This window comes from Lissotriton helveticus, chromosome 6 (assembly GCF_964261635.1).
Source record: "Lissotriton helveticus chromosome 6, aLisHel1.1, whole genome shotgun sequence".
Classification (NCBI taxonomy): Eukaryota; Metazoa; Chordata; class Amphibia; order Caudata; family Salamandridae; genus Lissotriton; species Lissotriton helveticus.
Genome location: NC_136067.1, coordinates 651,143,943 through 651,164,578, shown reverse-complemented (window position 1 = coordinate 651,164,578; position 20,636 = coordinate 651,143,943). Strand labels below are relative to the sequence as shown.

Genomic DNA, 20,636 nt, shown 5'->3' with positions numbered 1-20,636 from the left:
TGTAATGACTTGAGTGCTTAATAAACTCAAAGGGACTGCAGCAATTGAGTACCATTGTTTGGCATTTTTCATGAACAGGGTGAAACGGTCACTGGAGTACATGCCCTCCCCAAGAATTTCTTTTTCAGCAAGAGTCCTCAGCAGCAACTCTGCACCTTCTCACCAGTGTGCAAAACACACCCAAGTTAACATTGGGATTCATTTGATCTAGCCATTGACCCCAATAAGATTCCAGTATACACATCTAGCTCTGATCTTGTGTATTTCATGGTCAAGCTGACGACTCCAGCAGCAACTCAGAGCAAGAACTTTCATTTGCTGCGTGCTTATCACAAACCCTGCCCTCATCCCAAAAAGTCAGATCCGACCTTGGAAAAGATGTGATCCTCACCGGCACCCTGAATTATATAGAACTCTTTAGCTTTGCTATTCTATAAATGGCCTAGCACAGTGTATGATAGTAAGATGACAATTTATTGATGGTAACATTACCAATCTTTGGGGGCGGAGCTAGCCGGCAACCGAAATGGCTGCCTGAGTCCGGAGTTCCTCCGTCCCAGTAAGCGATCCTGAAGTTATCCTGCGACGTTGCACTGATCCTTGCTCTAACTGCGCCACAGAAGCGAGTACTGTGGCCGAGGGCACGATTTTCTGACACCTGGCTTGAGTTTGCTGCCCGTAGAGATGAGATCGGAGGGCGCTGAGCGGAGCGAGAGGTGGGCCTGTGATGCCGCGACCTCGAGTTTCGCGACCCCCGTGGCGCGCGACATGATCTCGGCCGCTGCGGGCCCTAAGGAAGCTGGGCTGAGGTCAGAGGCTGCGGACCCTCGGAAGAACGGTGAGCGGGGGCGGCTGGATCGCCGGGGGGGGGGGCATTGACAGGCTACTGTGAGGACCCCTGACTATCGGGTCTCTCCCCCCGCCCCACCCCCCCCACCAGTGCTTTGAACATTGCTGCGAGGCCGGTCACACCGCTGCTGGGGCTATTGGAAGTGCCCACTGAGAGCAGACCCGACCATAGGTTGCTACTCGGGCTGGCTTGGGACCGCCTCTGACCTCCAGGACTGCTGTGCTGAATCGCCCTCTGCCGGGGGGCGCCCTGGGGGTCGTGCCCACCTGAGCGGTCGTTCTTCTTCCCCCTCTGACGGCTGTCTCTACCGTTAAGCCATCCTGCATAGGGGGGAAGTGCCGGACATCTTTTCTTCCCAATAGCATCGGTAGGGGTGATCGCTGTTCTTGGGCGAGAAGTAAACGGCGGCTGGCTTATCCCAGGTGTGAAGGTGACTGTAAGAGATTGAGGCACCGCTGCCTCCCCTTTCATACTCGAGGTGCAGTCACCCATTTTGGAACTACCTAGACAGAGGCAAGCCCTGTCATTTGACGGTCCGCTGACCTGCTCTTCTGCAGTCTGTTCTAGGAGCTTTATTCCTGTAGCGGGGGAGCACTGACTGTTGTTATGTGGCGCTCAGATAGAACGCAGTCTAAGCTCTCCTTTGGCCCCAATGGGCCTAAGACGATGGAGGACGCGGGGAATGGCGGAACGACGGACCGGGATGTCGCAGACGAGACGCAGCACCAGGTCTTGCCTGGGATACTCCTTGCCATGGAGAAAAACCTACAGGGAGGGATGACTACCCTGGGCACGAAAATAGACGCACTTACATACCGCATGTACCGCATGGCTGAACGGCTTGACAAACACGCGGAGCTGATAGATATGTCAGAGCGCCGACTTACCGAGGTGGAGGAAGCTCAGACCTCACTTCATTAGGAGAACAAGCAAATTGGCAGCGCTGTGCAATTGCTCCTAGACAAAACGGAGGATTTGGAAGCCCGTTCACGTCGATGTAACCTGCACATCACGGGCCTGCCGGACCCTACACAGACTGGCAACATGGAGCTCTTCGTCAAGGGATTGCTGAAGAAATTGCTTGGCGATACTGCATTTTCGGCCATGTTTGTGGGGCGCACCGCTCGTTGGGCCCACGACCTAAGCCAGGGGCTCCCCCTCGGCCCATCATTGCCAAGCTGTTAAATTACCGAGATCGCGATGTGGCACTAAAACTTGCCAGAGAAAAGCAGCCATTAAAGTATGAGGGCTCTGTACTATCCATATACCCAGACTTTAAGGCTCGGGTTCAGGAGGCTAGAAAACAGTTTACTCCTATGAAACTCCAACTAAGAGGAATGGGAGCGGACTACGCAATGCTATATCCAGCAAAATTACGCATCAACAGACAGGGGAGGTCTATGATCTTCACTGACCCCAAAGCATTGCAAAAGGCTCTAAGAGACTGGTAGAAGGAGAAACGATCGCCAAGGAGAGAAGACGACGCATCGGCGGAGGGGTCCCTGGAGGAATAGGATTGAAGGTGCACTTTATACTAATTGAGAGACCCCTGATACACACTGTTGGGCTATCTTGATGGACATGAGGGGGGCTGGGGCGAGTGACCTTTACTATTCTTTGCAGACATGTTACATGTTGGAAGGCCCCTCTTTTGCCCTAGCTGCAAAGGCTGAAGGTGATGGCGATTATACTGCAGGTCTCCTTTACTGAATTCTTATGACCAGATTGCCTTTTTGATCCCTGAAAATGTGAAGTGACGTTCTGCTTACGGGTCTCGTTAGACTTGTCCCTTGTTCCTTTAGTAATGACTCTGCTTTAGAGACCTTGCTTCTTATGTGTTACACGCTCTACTAGCACCAGGAGTGCTCTGCTTCTGAGTGTTGCTGCAGTTTGAGGCATCCTATTATGATGATTCTGTTATTTCGCAACATCTAATGCTGTAGTACAAACACCCTTTTTCCTTTGGTTTCTGGGACGGGGGGACGGGGGGGTGGTGACGGTGGGCATTGAACATTGTACAGTTTTTTGAGCTGACTACGCAATGTACTTGCGGGCTACATCTGCCTCCGTGTGCTAACCACTGAATTTCTATGTGTGTGAAGTGGGGTGGGGGGGGGGGGGGGTGTTGTGTTGCCTGGGGTATTGATTCTTGATTGTTTTAGTATCAGGGTATGTGTGGGAGGCTCGGAGGTGTCTGATGGGGTGGAGGGATGTACGCGGCCTAGTTGGGATCGGGGAGGCATGGGCGGGGGGCTGGGAAGGGGTTGTTATTGGAATTGTTTTGATTTAATGTTTTGGACAGGCTATATTGCTTAAGGCAGCAAAGCGAGACAAACGAGCAGTCAGGACTGGGACGGCTGTGCTCAATAAGTACGTAATTAACATATTTGGGGTTACCCTCACAAGTCCGCTATGGCAGATGCAATGACAGTAGGGGACGAATCTTCTGACACTTTACGGCTACTGACCTGGAATGTAAGGGGACTAAATGACCACCGCAAAGTGCAGAAAATCCTCCAATATTTGGCCAGACATAGGGTAGACATTGCGATTTTGCAGGAAACACACCTTCCACTAGAGAGTCCCATGCTCCGATATAGAGGGCTAGGGGGCAATGTGCACGCTGCCGGATTTACCACACACGCTAGGGGGGTCCTTACTTGGTTCAATCCGAAGTCCTCCCTAAGATGGACACCGCTGGTCACGGACAGTGCGGGGCGATACGCGGTCACTGGCTGTTATGGCAAAGGCATGGACATGTGCATTGTGAACACGTATGACCCCAACTTCGACCTCCCAGACTTTTATATTGACCTTGCGGTAAAGATTGCCACATACTCTGACAGTCTGGTTTGCTGGGGTGGGGACTTCAATCTGACACTACATCCTGGACTAGACAGATCGGATGGCCCGACGTGTCTCCCTTCGGCCTCTGCGCGGACTCTATCTACACATCTCACTAATATGGACTTAACTGACGTCTGGCGCCATAGACACCCGGCGCTGGGTGGCTTCACTCACTACTCGTCCCCCCATAATATACATACGAGAATAGATTATTGGTTTATGTCGACACGTTTCCTCCCTAATATATGTTCCTGCGTAGTACTACCACGCACCTATTCAGGTCATTCACCGATCTTGGTGACTTGTAATATGCCCGCACGACGGATCCAGCCATTTGCTTGGCGCTTTCCTCCATCCTCATTGCTAGACCCCCTCTTTAAGGAGGGATTGTTGTCGGCAATGGAAGTCTTCTTTGAAACGAATGTAGGGTCGGTTGAGTCATTCCAAACTGTCTTGGAGGCGTTTAAACTTTATGCTAGGGGAGTCACTATCTCCAAGCATGCAGGGGTGCTGAAGTCAATTAGGGGCAGACTTGAAATACTGGAAACTAAACTTAAGGACTTGGAGTCCCTGAGGATGCAGACTGGTGAGGAGTCTATAAATCAGGATATAGCGAAGATCCTTAGGGAGTATAATGAGGAGGCTGACTCGGAGGTCAAGCATCTGGGAAAGTATGCCACAGCTCGGAGCTATTGCGAAGGCGAGCGTGCGGGCTCTGTTCTGGCTCGCCTAGCTAAGCGCACTAGGGATAGTACCTCTATTCCGGAGTTGAGATCGGAGGACACGGATGTTCCACTCTCGAATGACCTAGTTGCGGGAACGCTTTTGTGACTACTATGATTGATTACCTATCCTATATTGAGCTACCATGGCTCTCTAACACACATCGCAAATTCCTTGCTAGAACCCTGGAGACTGTGCCTCGTACCGCCCGCTTTCTCTCATGAATGTTGACACAAAAATTTTTGCCAAGCTCCTTTCGAATCGCCTTCAACCTTCGGTCACGTCCCTGGTGGCCCCAGAGCAGTCGGGTTTTGTTCCAACTAGCAACCTCACATACAACATTAGAACTGTCTTCGCCGCGTTTCAGCACACGCGACCAGAGGTCTCTGTCAAATGGCCGTTCCTACATCAGGTCCTGAGCAGGATGGGTGTGGGACAATTGTTTTTACAACTCTTGGCAGTATAGTATGCTTCACGACAGCAAGCATCCGTATTGGATCTCTGGTCACAGAGGCCATTGCGATAGGTAGAGGAACAAGACAGGGTTGCCCCCTCTCCCCGATACTCTATGCTTTAGCGTCTGAGCCTCTTGCTTGTGCCCTGCCATAGTACCACAGTCACCGAGGCATTCGCTTCCCTACTTACAACTTAATCGTATCTACCTACGCAGACAATACGTTACTCTATGTTAGGGACCCTACGACGCACCTCCCCTCGGTCCTGCGGGAGGTGGTTCTGTTCGGCTCCCTCTCGGGCATACATGTTAACTGGAATAAATCTATCATGTTCCCTTTGACTCCCGCCACTGAGAGATTTGAGCCAGAGTATCCACTACAGTGGATTACGGATACGGTTAGATATCTCGGAATACACCTACATACGGACTCTGAGGTTGTCCTTAAAGAAAACTATGTGTGTGCTATATCTAAATTTGAAGACGACAGAGAAATGGATCTCTCTTCCGTTATCTCTACTAGGGCGCCTCTCCCTAATGAAAATGGTGATACTTCCGCGATTTCTCTTTTTATTCAGTAATGTACCCATGGTCTTATCCTCCCATTTCTTCCGTAGGCTACAATCCTTACTGGTTCACCTTGCATGGGCGGGAAAGCAGCCTAGGGTCGCCTGGAATATCTTAACGCGCCCATACGTGGCGGGAGGTCTGAATGCACCAGATATGGAGCTTTATTGCCGCGCGGCGCAAAGTGCCCATGCCTATTCTTGGATACATGGCCCTCAAGACGCCCCTTATGTTCGCATTGAGCGGATAGTTGCGGACCCGACTCTTCTGCCAGCACTGTTGGCGAGGCCCGAGACCGCCGTACGGGGATACTCGATTCTCTGAACTCAGTTACACACGCTTGGCATTGCATGATGGAGACTCAGGCGTGCACATTAATGTTTGCCTCGAAGGCGGCGATTGAATGGTGTTATTGGCTAGAGCCGTGTAGGGAGAAAGGAGTGCTGTTGACATTACATCAAATACGAATAAACACTATGGGTGACTTATTTGAGGGAAGCAAGGCACGCATGTGGGATGATCTCGGTACTGACGATATGAACCCCCCACTATTAGCACGCTTTCAGTTCCATAGGGTGCGGCATGCTTAAAGGGAACTCTTGGGGGATGATATGGAAGAACCAGTGACGGTCGTAGCATTTGACTATGTGGTAAATGCCAAGTCACCTGTAAAACTAATAACTAATCTCTATAGGATAGCCCTATCGGAAAGGACGGCGGAATACACGAAGCTGAGACTGGCTTGGCAGTACGACTTGCGAATTGAGCTAGGTGAGGAAATGTGGCAATACTGCTGCGCTAGCACTAGGAAAATTTCATTAAATGGGCGCCACAGGCTTATACATTTTAAATTCTTGAATGGCACTTATTACACTCCGGAGAGGCTTCACAGGTATCAACTGCGCGACTCCTCCGAATGCGAACGATGTAGGGCCCCTCTGGCAGACTTTATACATGTTGCCTGGGATTGCCCAGTAGTCTTCTCCTTCTGGCAGGCAGTTTACGAGGAGATCAACAGAGTGATGCTCCTTTCTCTGTCCCCAGACCCGCTACTGGCGATTTTGGGTACTCGAAATCCTTGCGCCCTGCGCATAGACAACTTGTTAACATGGCGTTTTTAATTGCAAAGTGGTGTATTTCTAGGGCTTTGATGAGAGGCCCTCCTCCCACTCTCAAATTATGGAAGAGGGAATTGATATATTGCTGCACACAATCTGAATTATACAGTGAATTAATGCCCCCGAAGAATAGACCTAAGAATTTCTGGTCCCTAATCCTTGATGGCACACTGATGGCAGGCGCACAGATTGAGGTTAATGGAGATGGTGGGGACGCAGATGGTGGAGGCGGGACGGATACGGGACATTCACCGGACACGACGCTTACGCAATCACTTGAGGAAACCCTGTGTGAAGGTAATGACACAACTGTTGGTACGAGGTCTGTATAGTGCGGAGTTGCATCCTGCGATTTTGCTTTGTTCCGAGTGTCAATGGGCCTGGGCGACCGGGAACTGCAGGCTGATTTGTCCTATTTTTGGCACACACTTTTGCTGGTTCGAAATATATATTGCTACTGACAGTCTTACAATGCAACAGTTTTACTTACGCTGCTGAATGTAATTATTCATATATTCATGATGTATCATGTTTTGTTGTTGGTCCTTTTTTCGAAATCTCAATAAACAAATTAAAAACATTTTTTTTTTAAAAACATTACCAATCTTTAGCCAAAGACTCCAAACTATGAGTGATTCAAGCTATTGCTCTCCACAGGTATTTATTACGCCACATCAGTGTCTTATAGTGTGTATGGGCAGACAACACCTAGGTGTCGTGTTTCGATTCAAGCTTGCAATTTAAATATCATGCCAAGACGACGTTTACCTTCAACAAGGGGGCCTGAGGGAGGACCTCCCTAGAGAAAATACCTGGTTCCCAACTACTATTGCTCCCAAAACCCAAATGGGACTGCATAACGGACATGTGAGACACTGGTGGTGAACATAAACCAGTATGAATCAAAGGGGGGACTGCTATGTTGATGAGGACCAAGTTTATTTGGATGCAATCGATTACTACAGCAGTACTGTTTGACATTTGCTTTGCTACTTGTTCAATCAGAAAATAGAAATACATTAAAAAAAGTTTCCCTTCAACCAGAAGTCTACCATGTCTTTCCATAACCCATTTCATCGCCCATTGATGGAGGTTCTCTCCTGTGACCCTTTGGAATTATCATTGCTAATATAGGAATCCATATGCTAAATATAATGGCCATTGCTTGCAGACCTGAGGTAGCGGGTATTTAGGAACCCGTTTGGTGCCAGGGGATAACACCCGAAGACCTCTGAGTTCTGCCTTGTTCCGGACCACAGAAACACTGAGTCTTCTAGTCGCAGTCAGAGATCGAATTTTATTGGTAGCTACCAAGTAACAGGTGTCCTAGAAGCACGACAAACACGGGTTATGTGTTCTCAGGAGACTGTTCGTTTTTACAGAACCAGCCTTCTCCTTATATACAAAAATAATAGCTGCAAGCAAGAATTCTTGAGTTTATGATATGGCTATACACATATTTCTACAATAATACAAAAGAGCGAAGTCATGTAGGCAAGCCCGTATTTTAGACGTCCAATTCGTGATGGATTACCCAGCCAGGCCCGGAACTCCCATCAGATATCGATGAAACCCCAATAAAGGAAGGCACCTCCTAGTCATAAAACTGGTCATAAACAGGGAGCGTGGACAGGTGTGTATGTGTGTAGAAAACACGATCTGGATGTAGTGAATGGTTTGTGGCATGTTATGCATTGATGCTATCGTATTAGGCCACAGGGCGAGGAGCTGCCCGAACAGGTTCGGCTGGAGGCAATGGAGTCAGTTGAGACGGGTCAGGGGGAAGTCAGGGAAGGTGGACGTGTCCTTTTAGATCAAGCTCGACCTTTAATTGACTTATCATGAGGGCAAGACACAAGATGGATACCGTTTACAAAATGGAGTCTGAGGGGTCGGGACGGAAACTACGATTCAGGGGTGTTAGCATACCTCGATCATGACGCAAATGCATAGGAATGATGTCCTAATCATTATCGGTTCGTCGACACCAAATTCGTCATGGTACGTTGATGTTTCGGGACACGGGTATTGGACCTCGATACCGGTACAACAGTAGGGTCCAGAATTTCAGAACCACAGACCCTCCTTTTGCCCTCATATAAGGCAATAATTCATGCTAATCCGAGTCTAAATCTGTATGAAGGAATTCGTGGAGATGCTGCTGTAGCATCATTCTGTTGCTCAGTTCGTCCCTTGACACAGGCTTCCGTACACATGAGGTAGCACAGAGGCCACATAGTGCAGGAGCGCACTGTACACACAGGCAGAACATAAACAGAAGTGCTAAGATCATCCCAATGAAGATCAGTGTTTTCCATCCCCAGGTGGCGATCAGTTCCCAGAACCACCCTAGTAAGGACCAGTCCCCTTTTTCTACGTGAAGGGAACCAGATATCTCGTGTAGCTTAGAGATGGCCTGGTACACTGTCGGTGCGTTATCAGGGATGAAAATGCAACAACTGGATTGGATCACTCTACACACACCACCACGATCGGCGAGTATGATATCTAGGGCAACTCGGTTCTGAAGGGTCATAAGTCGATCCGACTGAAGCTCGGTCGTCAAATTGCCAAGGGCTCCGGCCGTTGTAATCACGGCGGATTCAACTATCCTCGATAACTGGCGAATATTCCTGCTGTTCACCATAGGCCCCCAAAATGGCAGAAAACCCTTTGCGAAGTCAGCGAATTCCTGACCCGCGGTGTCGTCATTACTCACGACACCCCTAGCTGTCCTTGTCCGATGGTAATCTGCCCTGGCCGTGTAGGTGGGAGGCAGCAGAAATGAGATAAAACATGTACCTGAGAAGTCAGGGGGCAACCAGGTGTAGGCTTGGTCATGGCAGACGAAATACGTGCCTTTGGCTGCTAATAGTAATGGGGAAGTTCGGGAAGCGAACACATATGTTTCCGTGCATATACTCTTTCCTAATTGTGCTTTGGGATCCCTGCCGATACCTTGTAAACATAAGTGACCTCGGTTGGGTACTATCCAAACTGGGCGGGATTTCTTTGCTGTCTGGCTCTTACTCAGGTAAACCCCATATTTAGTTACGTTCCAAAGAGTGTACGGAGTGAGTTCATCTTTGGGAATCGTTAGATATGTGTCGAACTCTCTACTCATATTTCTTATCCCTGCTACTAGTGCCTTGTTACTGGAATCACTCTCAGTAGAACGGGTCGGGTATGGTTCTAGGGCGAATAGGAACATGGTCTGGAAAGCCCACAGAGAACCATAATAACTGAAAGGCAGGATGAAGTATGGGATACCCTTATCAGTCGTGTGCGGCATGAGTCCGCATACCCAACAGTTCGATGTGTTCATTATGGACTGGTGTTGGTGTAGAAGTTGAATGAATGAGTTATTTACAAATTCGAGTCTTCTGGCAGACTCGTGTTCAGGTAGAGGGTGAAAGGAGTGTGTGGAGAGAGTGAGAGGAGGAGTTGGCCGAGTGTCATTTGAAAACAAGGAAACTTGAAAGACGAATATAGTATAACCAGTCAAGAACATTGCTATGCTATACAACATAAAAATACATATTATCAAAAACCTTCTTTTGGCCAGTATCGTGCATAATTGTCTTTCAAAGTCCGTGAGTCTGGCAGGTCTCTTTACCCTAGGAAACTCCATCCTCTACTTGCTGCCCGCGGTGGTAGGTTGATTCTGCCAGGGAGTGCGCTCTGTTCAGTCCGGGGTAACTGATTTTGGAAAAGGGGGGTGGTGATGGACAGAGTTTCTGAATGATGCAGAATACTCTTACCAAGTCAATAGATCATGGTTTTAATCCATCACCGTTTTTTAGCTCATTGCACCATCCCAGCTCAGAACCTGGCTATATGCAAATTAGTCTGTTCCTGTCCCAGTGCATGATGGGAACAGGGCAAACCAAACGACCAAGCCAATTCTTATACTGGGAAGGAAACAAGCTTCCGGGGACCGGTTTCTGGCATCACAGCCTTCTTCGGCCCGGCTTGCTTGAATCCTGATGGTGCAATGAGCAAGGGACTCACGTCTGAGTATACCCTCCCACACATAGTGTGGATAAAACCGATTTTGGAAAAGGGGGGTGGTGATGGACAGAGTTTCTGAATGATGCAGAATACTCTTACCAAGTCAATAGATCATGGTTTTAATCCATCACCGTTTTTTAGCTCATTGCACCATCCCAGCTCAGAACCTGGCTATATGCAAATTAGTCTGTTCCTGTCCCAGTGCATGTTGGGAACAGGGCAAACCAAACTACCAAGCCAATTCTTATACTGGGAAGGAAACAAGCTTCCGGGGACCGGTTTCTGGCATCACAGCCTTCTTCGGCCCGGCTTGCTTGAATCCTGATGGTGCAATGAGCAAGGGACTCACGTCTGAGTATACCCTCCCACACATAGTGTGGATAAAACCGATTTTGGGAAAGGGGGGTGGTGATGGACAGAGTTTCTGAATGATGCAGAATACTCTTACCAAGTCAATAGATCATGGTTTTAATCCATCACTGTTTTTTAGCTCATTGCACCATCCCAGCTCAGAACCTGGCTATATGCAAATTAGTCTGTTCCTGTCCCAGTGCATGATGGGAACAGGGCAAACCAAACTACCAAGCCAATTCTTATACTGGGAAGGAAACAAGCTTCCGGGGACCGGTTTCTGGCATCACAGCCTTCTTCGGCCCGGCTTGCTTGAATCCTGATGGTGCAATGAGCAAGGGACTCACGTCGGAGTATACCCTCCCACACATAGTGTGCATAAAACCGATGTTTGTTTCCGTTCTGGGAAGGACATGGCTTTTGTAGTTCGGACTGGACTGTTCCCATGGGGCACAGGGTCAGCGCTGATTTGCATATCGCCATTGTCTAACCCAGGGTGGTGTGGAGTGGAAAAACGATGGATTTGGGCCTAGATCTTTGGACTGGGGTGAATGTGTGACATTGATCCACATTCTGTCCATCATTGTTGTGTTTGCAGGTACCGCTCTAAGTGTACTGGGGATGCTCAGACGTGAGTCCCAGGCACTCCACACCACTGGAATCAAGCTAGCCGGGCTGATGAGAGGTGTTACCTCGAAACCGGGCCGGTCCTCGGATGCTTGTTTCCGTTCTGGGAAGGACATGGCTTTTGTAGTTCGGACTGGACTGTTCCCATGGGGCACAGGGTCAGCGCTGATTTGCATATCGCCATTGTCTACCCCAGGGTGGTGTGGAGTGGAAAAAAGATGGATTTGGGCCCAGATCTTTGGACTGGGGTGAATGTGTGACATTGATCCACATTCTGTCCATCATTGTTGTGTTTGCAGGTACCGCTCTAAGTGTACTGGGGATGCTCAGACGTGAGTCCCAGGCACTCCACACCACTGGAATCAAGCTAGCCGGGCTGATGAGGTGTTACCTCGAAACCGGGCCGGTCCTCGGATGCTTGTTTCCATTCTGGGAAGGACATGGCTTTTGTAGTTCGGAGTGGACTGTTCCCATGGGGCACAGGGTCAGCGCTGATTTGCATATCGCCATTGTCTAACCCAGGGTGGTGTGGAGTGGAAAAACGATGGATTTGGGCCCAGATCTTTGGACTGGGGTGAATGTGTGACATTGATCCACATTCTGTCCATCATTCCCTTTACTAATCCTCAACAATTCATCTTTCCATCCATCCCTGTAAAAACAATACAGTGAATGCATGAGACCACAATGAGCACTAACTTAACACACTTACCACAATTTATCCACAAGGAAACAAAAAAATTATTCTTAATAATATAATTTCTTATCTCCGGAGTAGAGTGTTATTCACAGCAAAACGTTTCGATGCCTCATCATGGGGGGTAGTATGCACCATATAAATACAATTTACAGCTGATGCATGGTTTCATCTGACCGCCATAGCAATTACCAAGTCTGGGTTAGGATTTACCCAGAGGAATTCAGGGTCTTGTTAACATGGTCAATATTTTCTCTGTGGGCATGTTGTAAACTCCTTTCCCATGGCTTGAATCCTTAATTTGTACTTGTATTATCTCCAACAGACCCAGAATAAAAAATAACAAAGGTTTACGAGGCTGCCCTAAATGACAGGGTCTCCATTGGTTAGGGTGTCTCCAAGGGATATTGAGAGTTTTGCTGGCCCTCTTGCTAGTACCCCCTGGAAAATGAGGATATCATCAACTAGTGACACTGTAGGTGGAGAATCAGATTGTAGCACTTCCTTATCCAGTGGTAACCAGAGTGAAATAACTCTGCTTTTCTAATATGTTTGTGGAGAAGGTGGTTTCCACGTTGAAATGAAATTAAATGAAAAATTGCACTTGTATAGCGCGTAACTACCCGGAGGCCTCGCAGCGCTTTAGACTGATTACTGTGGCGGGCTACCGGGTACGTCCACACGCTTTTGCAAACAAGTGAGTTTTCAGAGCTTTCCTGAATAACATTCGGTTGTTATTCTCTCTCAGGGCTAGAGTGAGAGAGTTCCAGAGCCTCGCAGCCGTATGGGCACAGGAGCGGCCGCCCCATCGGGCTTTGTTGATTTTAGTTGTGGTTGCCAAATGCAGTGTACCAGAGCGAAGAGCTCTAGATAACATATAAGGCACCACTAAGGGAAACAGAACGGCAGGGCCAGTTCGGTGGAAAGATTTGTGCAAAATGCACATGGCCTTAAACTGCGCTCTGGCAACCACAGGGAGCCAATGGAGTTCCTCTAGTGCATTCCTCGCTGATTGCCAGCGAGGAATGTTAAACAGTAGTCGGGCGGCGCAGTTTGGCGTGACTTGGAGCCTATTGGTCACTACAGCCGGGGCTCCTAAATATAGGGCATTTCCATAATCCAGGCGAGAAAGTATCAGGGCCTGCACCATGACCCTTCTCGCCTGGAATGGGAGCAGAGGGAGCACTTTGCAGAGCATTTTCATTAGCCCAACACATGTGGAGGCAGATTTGGTGGCTTGGACCGAGAAATCCAGCGCTTTGTCAAGCCAGATTCCCAGGCTCTTTATCTGAGGTTTAGGGGGAGAGCCGAGACATGTGGGCCAGATGGAAGCCAAGGTGGTCAAGGAGGGGTTGCCCAATAACATGATCTCAGTCTTCTCCCCGTTGAGTTTGAGGTGGGAGGATTGCATCCAATTAGCGACAGCCTCTAGACAAGGGCCCAAGGTGTTGGACGACCCCTCAGTGTGGTCCAAGGAGACCACCAATTGGGTGTCGTCGGCGTCGGTGACAATACGCACACCAAAAGGGTGGACTATCTTCTCTAGAGGTTGCATATAAACGTTAAAAAGGGTGGGGCTTAGGGAGGAGCCCTGGGGGACCCCACAGCTGAGCGGATGCTTGGAAGATACCACCTCGCCCTCAAACACCTGGAAGAATCGCTCGTCCAGGAAGGAAGTCAGCCATGCCAGGGCCGCGCCCGACACACCCATGCCCTTCAAACAATGTAATAGTGTGGCATGGTTAACTGTGTCGAACGCGGCACTAAGGTCGAGGAGTATCATGGCTGTTTTTCCTCCCCGGTCCAGTATAGCTCTCGCTGCCTCCGTCACTGCCAAAAGGGCAGTTTCAGTGCCCTGCTGAGGGCGGAACCCCGTCTGAGAGACGCGTAGTAGATTATTAGATTCTAAATAATCCACTAAGATCTTGTTGACATGTCTCTCCAGCAGTTTGCTCATCCAAGGAAGCAGAGAGATGGGGCGAAAATTGGTCAAGTTGTTCTGATCCAGGTTCGGCTTTTTTAGCAGAGCCCTGACCATCGCACACTTCCATGGAGCTGGAACGGAGTTGGAGGTGATAGAGGCATTGAGAACATCCAAGATGATGGTATCAATCACCTTAACTAGAGTCTGCGGAGGTGCCGGGTCATTAGGAGATCCCGAGATGACTTTAGGGATCATTTTATCTAATGTACTGGAGTCAAGAAATGGAAGGGTATCCAGTGAACAGGAAATGGGCAGGTCAGAATCTGTTGTGGAGGTGAAACCCGTATCATCACTACCTGTAGAGAATAGGGAATAAATGGCCTGAATCTTCTGAAAGAAGAAAGTGGCTGTGCGCCATCCGATGACAGGAGCTCAGAGGGAAGGGGAAATTAGGGATTTCGCAATTCTAAAGATTTCCCTAGGGGAGTTCGCGGCAAGATTGATTTTGGTTCCGTAGAACTCAGCTTGTGCAGATTTTATTTCATTTTTGTAGTGCTTTATTACAGCTCTATACTCTGTTTCCTTCGATTGAGAACGTTCTTTCCTCCAGGCTCTCTCCGATTTGCGGCAGGCTTGTTTCAAAATTCTTAGGGCGGGAGAATACCAGGGAGCAACTGGAGATCCAATTATCAAAGTTGAGACCGGCTATATTGGAATTAATCGTCTCCCGGGGTGGCTGTTCGATAAGGGCCTGTTCCCATTCAGGAAGCGGAAGAGAGCTCCATTTCCTGCCCCAATGTTTATCATGAATTTGTGAGGTGGGGGGAGCGCTTATGGACCATGTAAGAGGTATTAAAAAGTGATCGGTCCAGGGCAGTGGTATAGGTACCTCGACCAATAGACTGTCTAGATTACTGTAGACGTGATCTAAGAGGTGTCCCTTGTTATGTGTCGGATGGAAACCCTTTTGGGACAAGTCGATGGCCTGGAGGTTTAAACGGAGACTATTAGCTGCTACATCAAGCGGATCGTCTAAATGCAGATTCAGGTCACCCAGCAAAGTAAGATTTGCCGAGGTGAGCACTAAATTAGCAGCTATATCCGTCATGTTAGTGACGAAGTCGCCGAGGGAACCAGGTGGTCGGTAGGCTAAAATACCGGAAAAGGTGATGGTGGGGGAGAATTCAAGAGTGAAATGTAAGCTCTCACAGGCTGGTGTGGTAGAGGAAGTGACACGGCATCTATAATTATCTCTATAGATGATGGCCAATCCTCCGCCTCTACCTGTCTGGCGGTCCAGTCGCTTAAGGGTATAGCCTTGAGGAGTGGCCCACACTGAAGCTGGATCATTTCCTAGCTGAAGCCATGTCTCGGTTAGAAAGAGGGCTTCAGGGTTGAGCTCCTCTATCAATATCGCCAGTTCAATGTGGTGCTTTGGCAGGGACCGACAGTTCAGGAGAAACATTTTCTTTTTATACATAGAGGAATGTTTGCCTGGGTTAGGGAGGGATACACACCAGTCACATATTTTACAGCGGGCATTTGTAGTAGTAGGGAGGACCGAATGTAAGCTAAGCGAATTAACGGGTAGGTCGTAATGCAAACAGAGAGGAGGCACTATAAGAAAAGCGAAGTCCTACCATGGTGCCAAGGCTAGAGGCTGGAGCGTCTGGACGCGGACTGGGGCAGACTGGCTCCTCTTGGGCGCCTCTTCGGCGCGTCTATGGTGCGCGTCACCGCTGCGCGAGTGGACTGAGGCTTAAGTAGATTGGGAGGTGAGGGGAGACTAGACCGTCACCCTCGAAAGATGGCCGCCCGCCGAGGAACAACCAGGAAGTGCAAGCGCTATTCCTCCCTCCACAACAAACAGCATGAATTTGCTGCGGTGGACCGGGGAGGCAGCGCGCCAAGTGGCAGGGGTAAGAACAATTTTAAAATAACAGTTTAAAAATAGTCAGGTTAAAAAACCCTTGCAGCAATGTAGTTTCAATACACACGTTAGCGCTACGATGTTAGTTCACAATAGGGGTGACTTTTTGAGCACTTCCTTGGAGGTGGGAGATCAACTGGCCTTAATAAGGTTTCCACTGGGTCTTCAATAGGGATTAGAGAACAAATGGGTCAGTAAGGCAAAGGTTCGGGTCCAGAGAGGACGTCTGAACAGCCAGCATGAGGGTAGATAGTTTCTTCTTTAAGCCTCCTTCTAGGAGAGGAGTGTTCTTTATTCAGAGAAGAGACTACTACAACTTTTGAAGCTGACAAACAGAATGGGTGGTTGAAAGTGATACTGTACACATATTTAACACTTGCAATAATTCAGAATCACATTTTGCTTCTTTGACATGGTCTGTGAAGTGTTAGTGTCTGATGCCTCTTCAACATAGATCTTCGGATTCTCGTCGACTATAAGCAACAGTCGTTTCAACATCAATCTTGAGAGGCTTGCCGTCGATGAGCAGGCCAGGTCTAAAGCTCATGACACAAACGTATGATTTTGCCATCAGTCTCCGATGGAACGTGAAGTTACTCCCTGTCACTTGATTTTTTCCTCTATAGACCTCCATCTCTGGTTATATTTAGCAGGAGGTTGTAAGGAGACTTGGGCAGGTTGAGAATCGGACCTTTCTGGTCTCTTCCACTTATTTTTATCATCTTCTGTCCTCATGTCTTCTAGCATGCCTCAATCTGATGCCGTCTCAATCCTAAAAGGCTCTTTTTGATTACATCTTGCAGAATAAGAGGCTGCCAGACAAACTAGACATACTTTTTGGCGTCAATTACATTTTTCCTCCTCCCACAAGAAAAGTACTGTTGAAATGGGTTTCTCTCCATTTGAGTGCTGAAATGTAGTTCTATGGAGGATAAACTGGAGAGTTACATTTAACATTCATGAAAAAACGAGGCCTCTGGCTTTCAACAGATTTGTATATGTAATCATGGATAAAGCCATTCTGCAGTTTCAACTAAAAAGAAAACCTATAGAAAAAGGGGGTCTGGGGTCCACGTAAGCAGCAGATAATTATTCAAGTATTGAGAACTATCAATGAAGGTCTTATGTGGCAGAAAGAAGCTTTCCTTTCACTCTAATTTGGCTCTCCCATTGGATCAATAATGCATTTTGAAAGGGAAAAGTTAGTATATCATTAATGGTGTTTAATAAACACATTATAATAACACTCGCAGAATTACCAGATAGCATAATGATGAAATTACTCTTCTGGGAAGGTGTATTATGGTAAAGAGTCTTTTTAAAGCCCTTACATCAAAATGTAAGCAAGGCAAGGCACCCCTTCACCCATGTGGATCTACTCTGTCAAAAAATTAAATATCACTCCCTTTCAGTTCAGCCTACAGAACTATAAAGGAGACCACTGCCCAAGGTAGCACCTTGCCTAGCCCTCCAACATGACAGAACTCATGTTGGGTGCTCTGCAAGAGGAGTAAGGTTTCAAAGGGGAATTCAGAAACACATTTTCCCTCCAATAGGTCATGGGTCAGCGCCTCCTTGACTTCCTGATGTTTGTGTGAGAACCCTTTAAGGGAAGAGAATCCTTCTTAAGGGAAGAGTAATTATCCAGTAACAAAACGTTTGCTGAGGGTGGGGGGTGCTGCACCGAGAGATGTTCCTACGATACAAATGCACTATGACAGATGCAAGGCGGATGAAAGCAGTTTCCAAAAACAACTATAGATGGCAACAGCAACACAATTTCTGACGTAGCATTCATACCATATACTATGGAACCCTCCAAGTACTGCTTATTCTTTTCCTGTCACATCCAGCGTTAGCCCTACAATTTTGATACTTAAAGACAGGAAGCCTTACACTAAACATGGTGTCTCTACAATGCACACAGTAAAACAGGACATATTTAATCATACACCATACATAAAGCAGAATGTCATTCAGAAATGCAGCAAATTGTGAAATGCAATATATTACAATAAACAAATACCTCATATTAACATCGGGCAGAATATCATTTTCAATGTTTGAATGAGGAGAAGAAATGGCTGTTTCAGGTGGAGCCTGGAAAAAATTGAAACGTGTTACCGTATAATTTAGTCTATATTCCACACACTTAAACCTTTACCCTGGTTCTCATGATTACCTTATTAGGCAGAGGTAACTTGGTTTGATGGGCAACTTCGTCAAACTCTGCTGTTGAGCTATTCTTTGAACTGGAGAAACAATATGGAATCTATGAAGTAATACTACTAATTGAATACATACTACTAGTTGAATAGTAGGAAAAACATAATTTCGATGTTTTCCTTACCTTAAATATTTGTTTAAGTGTACGGAGAGTTCACCAGAACTACCGCTCTCCTTTCTGACTCTGGGATTTCCAAAATTGTACTGGGTTGAGTCTTGTATGCTTGACAACGGTTTAACTAAATAACACAAAGATTGATTTAAAAACCAAGTACAGAAAGAATAAAACCCCTGCTCAAACAATTTGTAGTAACCATTATATACAATACAGTGTCATCTATAAAACATTTGTGAGGACTACTGATCCTGTAATATACCAATCTGAAAATAAAGCAAAATAAATAAATCCAGTTAACAGAAGACATTTCAAGAAAACTATAGTGAATCTATTAATTGAACTATTGAGGAAGTAAGGACACATTCCTGCAGTAGACCATAAAGAGGACTGTACTGCTCAAACAGAAAGACCTACGAAGGCAAACAGTGGTTTGGATCTTAAGGATAACAATGTCTCACCTTTAAAATTACCAGAGCAGCAAAGAAATCTAAACAGAAATTGCATGAGGTGTTTGAAAAATCCAACACCAACTCTTTCTGGCACTTCAGTTAACTCCTGAAACAGAAAGCTTCTTCTGCATCAGGATATTTTCAGATTCAAAGGTCTTATTCTAAAAGAGGTATCAGCAGGGGAGACACTGACTGTTTGGGAAGTGCGAGCTCTGCCCTGCGAGGTCCGTCCTGTTTGGATTTGTCTGCTTTGTCCTGCTGATTTACCTCGCAGTACCCGCTCCGCGGGTCCCGCTTCGCCTGTGTGCCTGGGCGCACCATTACTGCGTGTGGACAAGGGGAGCTGCTGGAAACTCGGGAAGAGGGCTGCGAGCGCCAGGTGAGGATCAGGGACTCCATTGCCCAGGAGTCCCTGTGCTGCCATCATTCCCTGCACCTGGACGCTCTCCCTCTCCCTGCTGGACACGCCCCCTAAGCTCCGCTGTAAAGAGCCTGCTCGCCTTGAGCTCTTTGGGAGACACAGACTGTTTGGGAAGTGCGAGCTCTGCCCTGCGAGGTCCGTCCTGTTTGGATTTGTCTGCTTTGTCCTGCTGATTTACCTCGCGGTACCCGCTCCGCGGGTCCCGCTTCGCCTGTGTGCCTGGGCGCACCATTACTGCGTGTGGACAAGGGGAGCTGCTGGAAACTCGGGAAGAGGGCTGCGAGCGCCAGGTGAGGATCAGGGACTCCATTGCCCAGGAGTCCCTGTGCTGCCATCATTCCCTGCACCTGGACGCTCTCCCTCTCCCTGCTGGACACGCCCCCTAAGCTCCGCTGTAAAGAGCCTGCTCGCCTTGAGCTCTTTGGGAGACACTGACTGTTTGGGAAGTGCGAGCTCTGCCCTGCGAGGTCCGTCCTGTTTGGATTTGTCTGCTTTGTCCTGCTGATTTACCTCGCGGTACCCGCTCCGCGGGTCCCGCTTCGCCTGTGTGCCTGGGCGCACCATTACTGCGTGTGGACAAGGGGAGCTGCTGGAAACTCGGGAAGAGGGCTGCGAGCGCCAGGTGAGGATCAGGGACTCCATTGCCCAGGAGTCCCTGTGCTGCCATCATTCCCTGCACCTGGACGCTCTCCCTCTCCCTGCTGGACACGCCCCCTAAGCTCCGCTGTAAAGAGCCTGCTCGCCTTGAGCTCTTTGGGAGACACTGACTGTTTGGGAAGTGCGAGCTCTGCCCTGCGAGGTCCGTCCTGTTTGGATTTGTCTGCTTTGTCCTGCTGATTTACCTCGCGGTACCCGCTCCGCGGATCCCGCTTCGCCTGTGTGCCTGGGCGCACCATTACTGCGTGTGGACAAGGGGAGCTGCTGGAAACTCGGGAAGAGGGCTGCGAGCGCCAGGTGAGGATCAGGGACTCCATTGCCCAGGAGTCCCTGTGCTGCCATCATTCCCTGCACCTGGACGCTCTCCCTCTCCCTGCTGGACACGCCCCCTAAGCTCCGCTGTAAAGAGCCTGCTCGCCTTGAGCTCTTTGGGAGACACTGACTGTTTGGGAAGTGCGAGCTCTGCCCTGCGAGGTCCGTCCTGTTTGGATTTGTCTGCTTTGTCCTGCTGATTTACCTCGCGGTACCCGCTCCGCGGGTCCCGCTTCGCCTGTGTGCCTGGGCGCACCATTACTGCGTGTGGACAAGGGGAGCTGCTGGAAACTCGGGAAGAGGGCTGCGAGCGCCAGGTGAGGATCAGGGACTCCATTGCCCAGGAGTCCCTGT

At 48.5% G+C, this 20,636-nt stretch overlaps 1 protein-coding gene across 4 annotated transcripts in view; it reads right to left on the bottom strand.

The window, feature by feature from the left end:
* TTK (TTK protein kinase) overlaps positions 1-20,636 on the bottom strand; it is an 894,856-nt gene that overhangs the window by 649,542 nt on the left and 224,678 nt on the right. For all 4 annotated transcript variants that reach the window (XM_078648117.1, XM_078648119.1, XM_078648116.1 and 1 more), the window contains exons 6-8: positions 18,450-18,564; positions 18,282-18,351; positions 18,126-18,199 (exon numbers count right to left, since the gene is read on the bottom strand). In XM_078648117.1, coding sequence (XP_078504243.1) covers positions 18,126-18,199; positions 18,282-18,351; positions 18,450-18,564 — 259 coding nt within the window. The remainder of the gene's footprint in view (positions 1-18,125; positions 18,200-18,281; positions 18,352-18,449; positions 18,565-20,636) is intronic.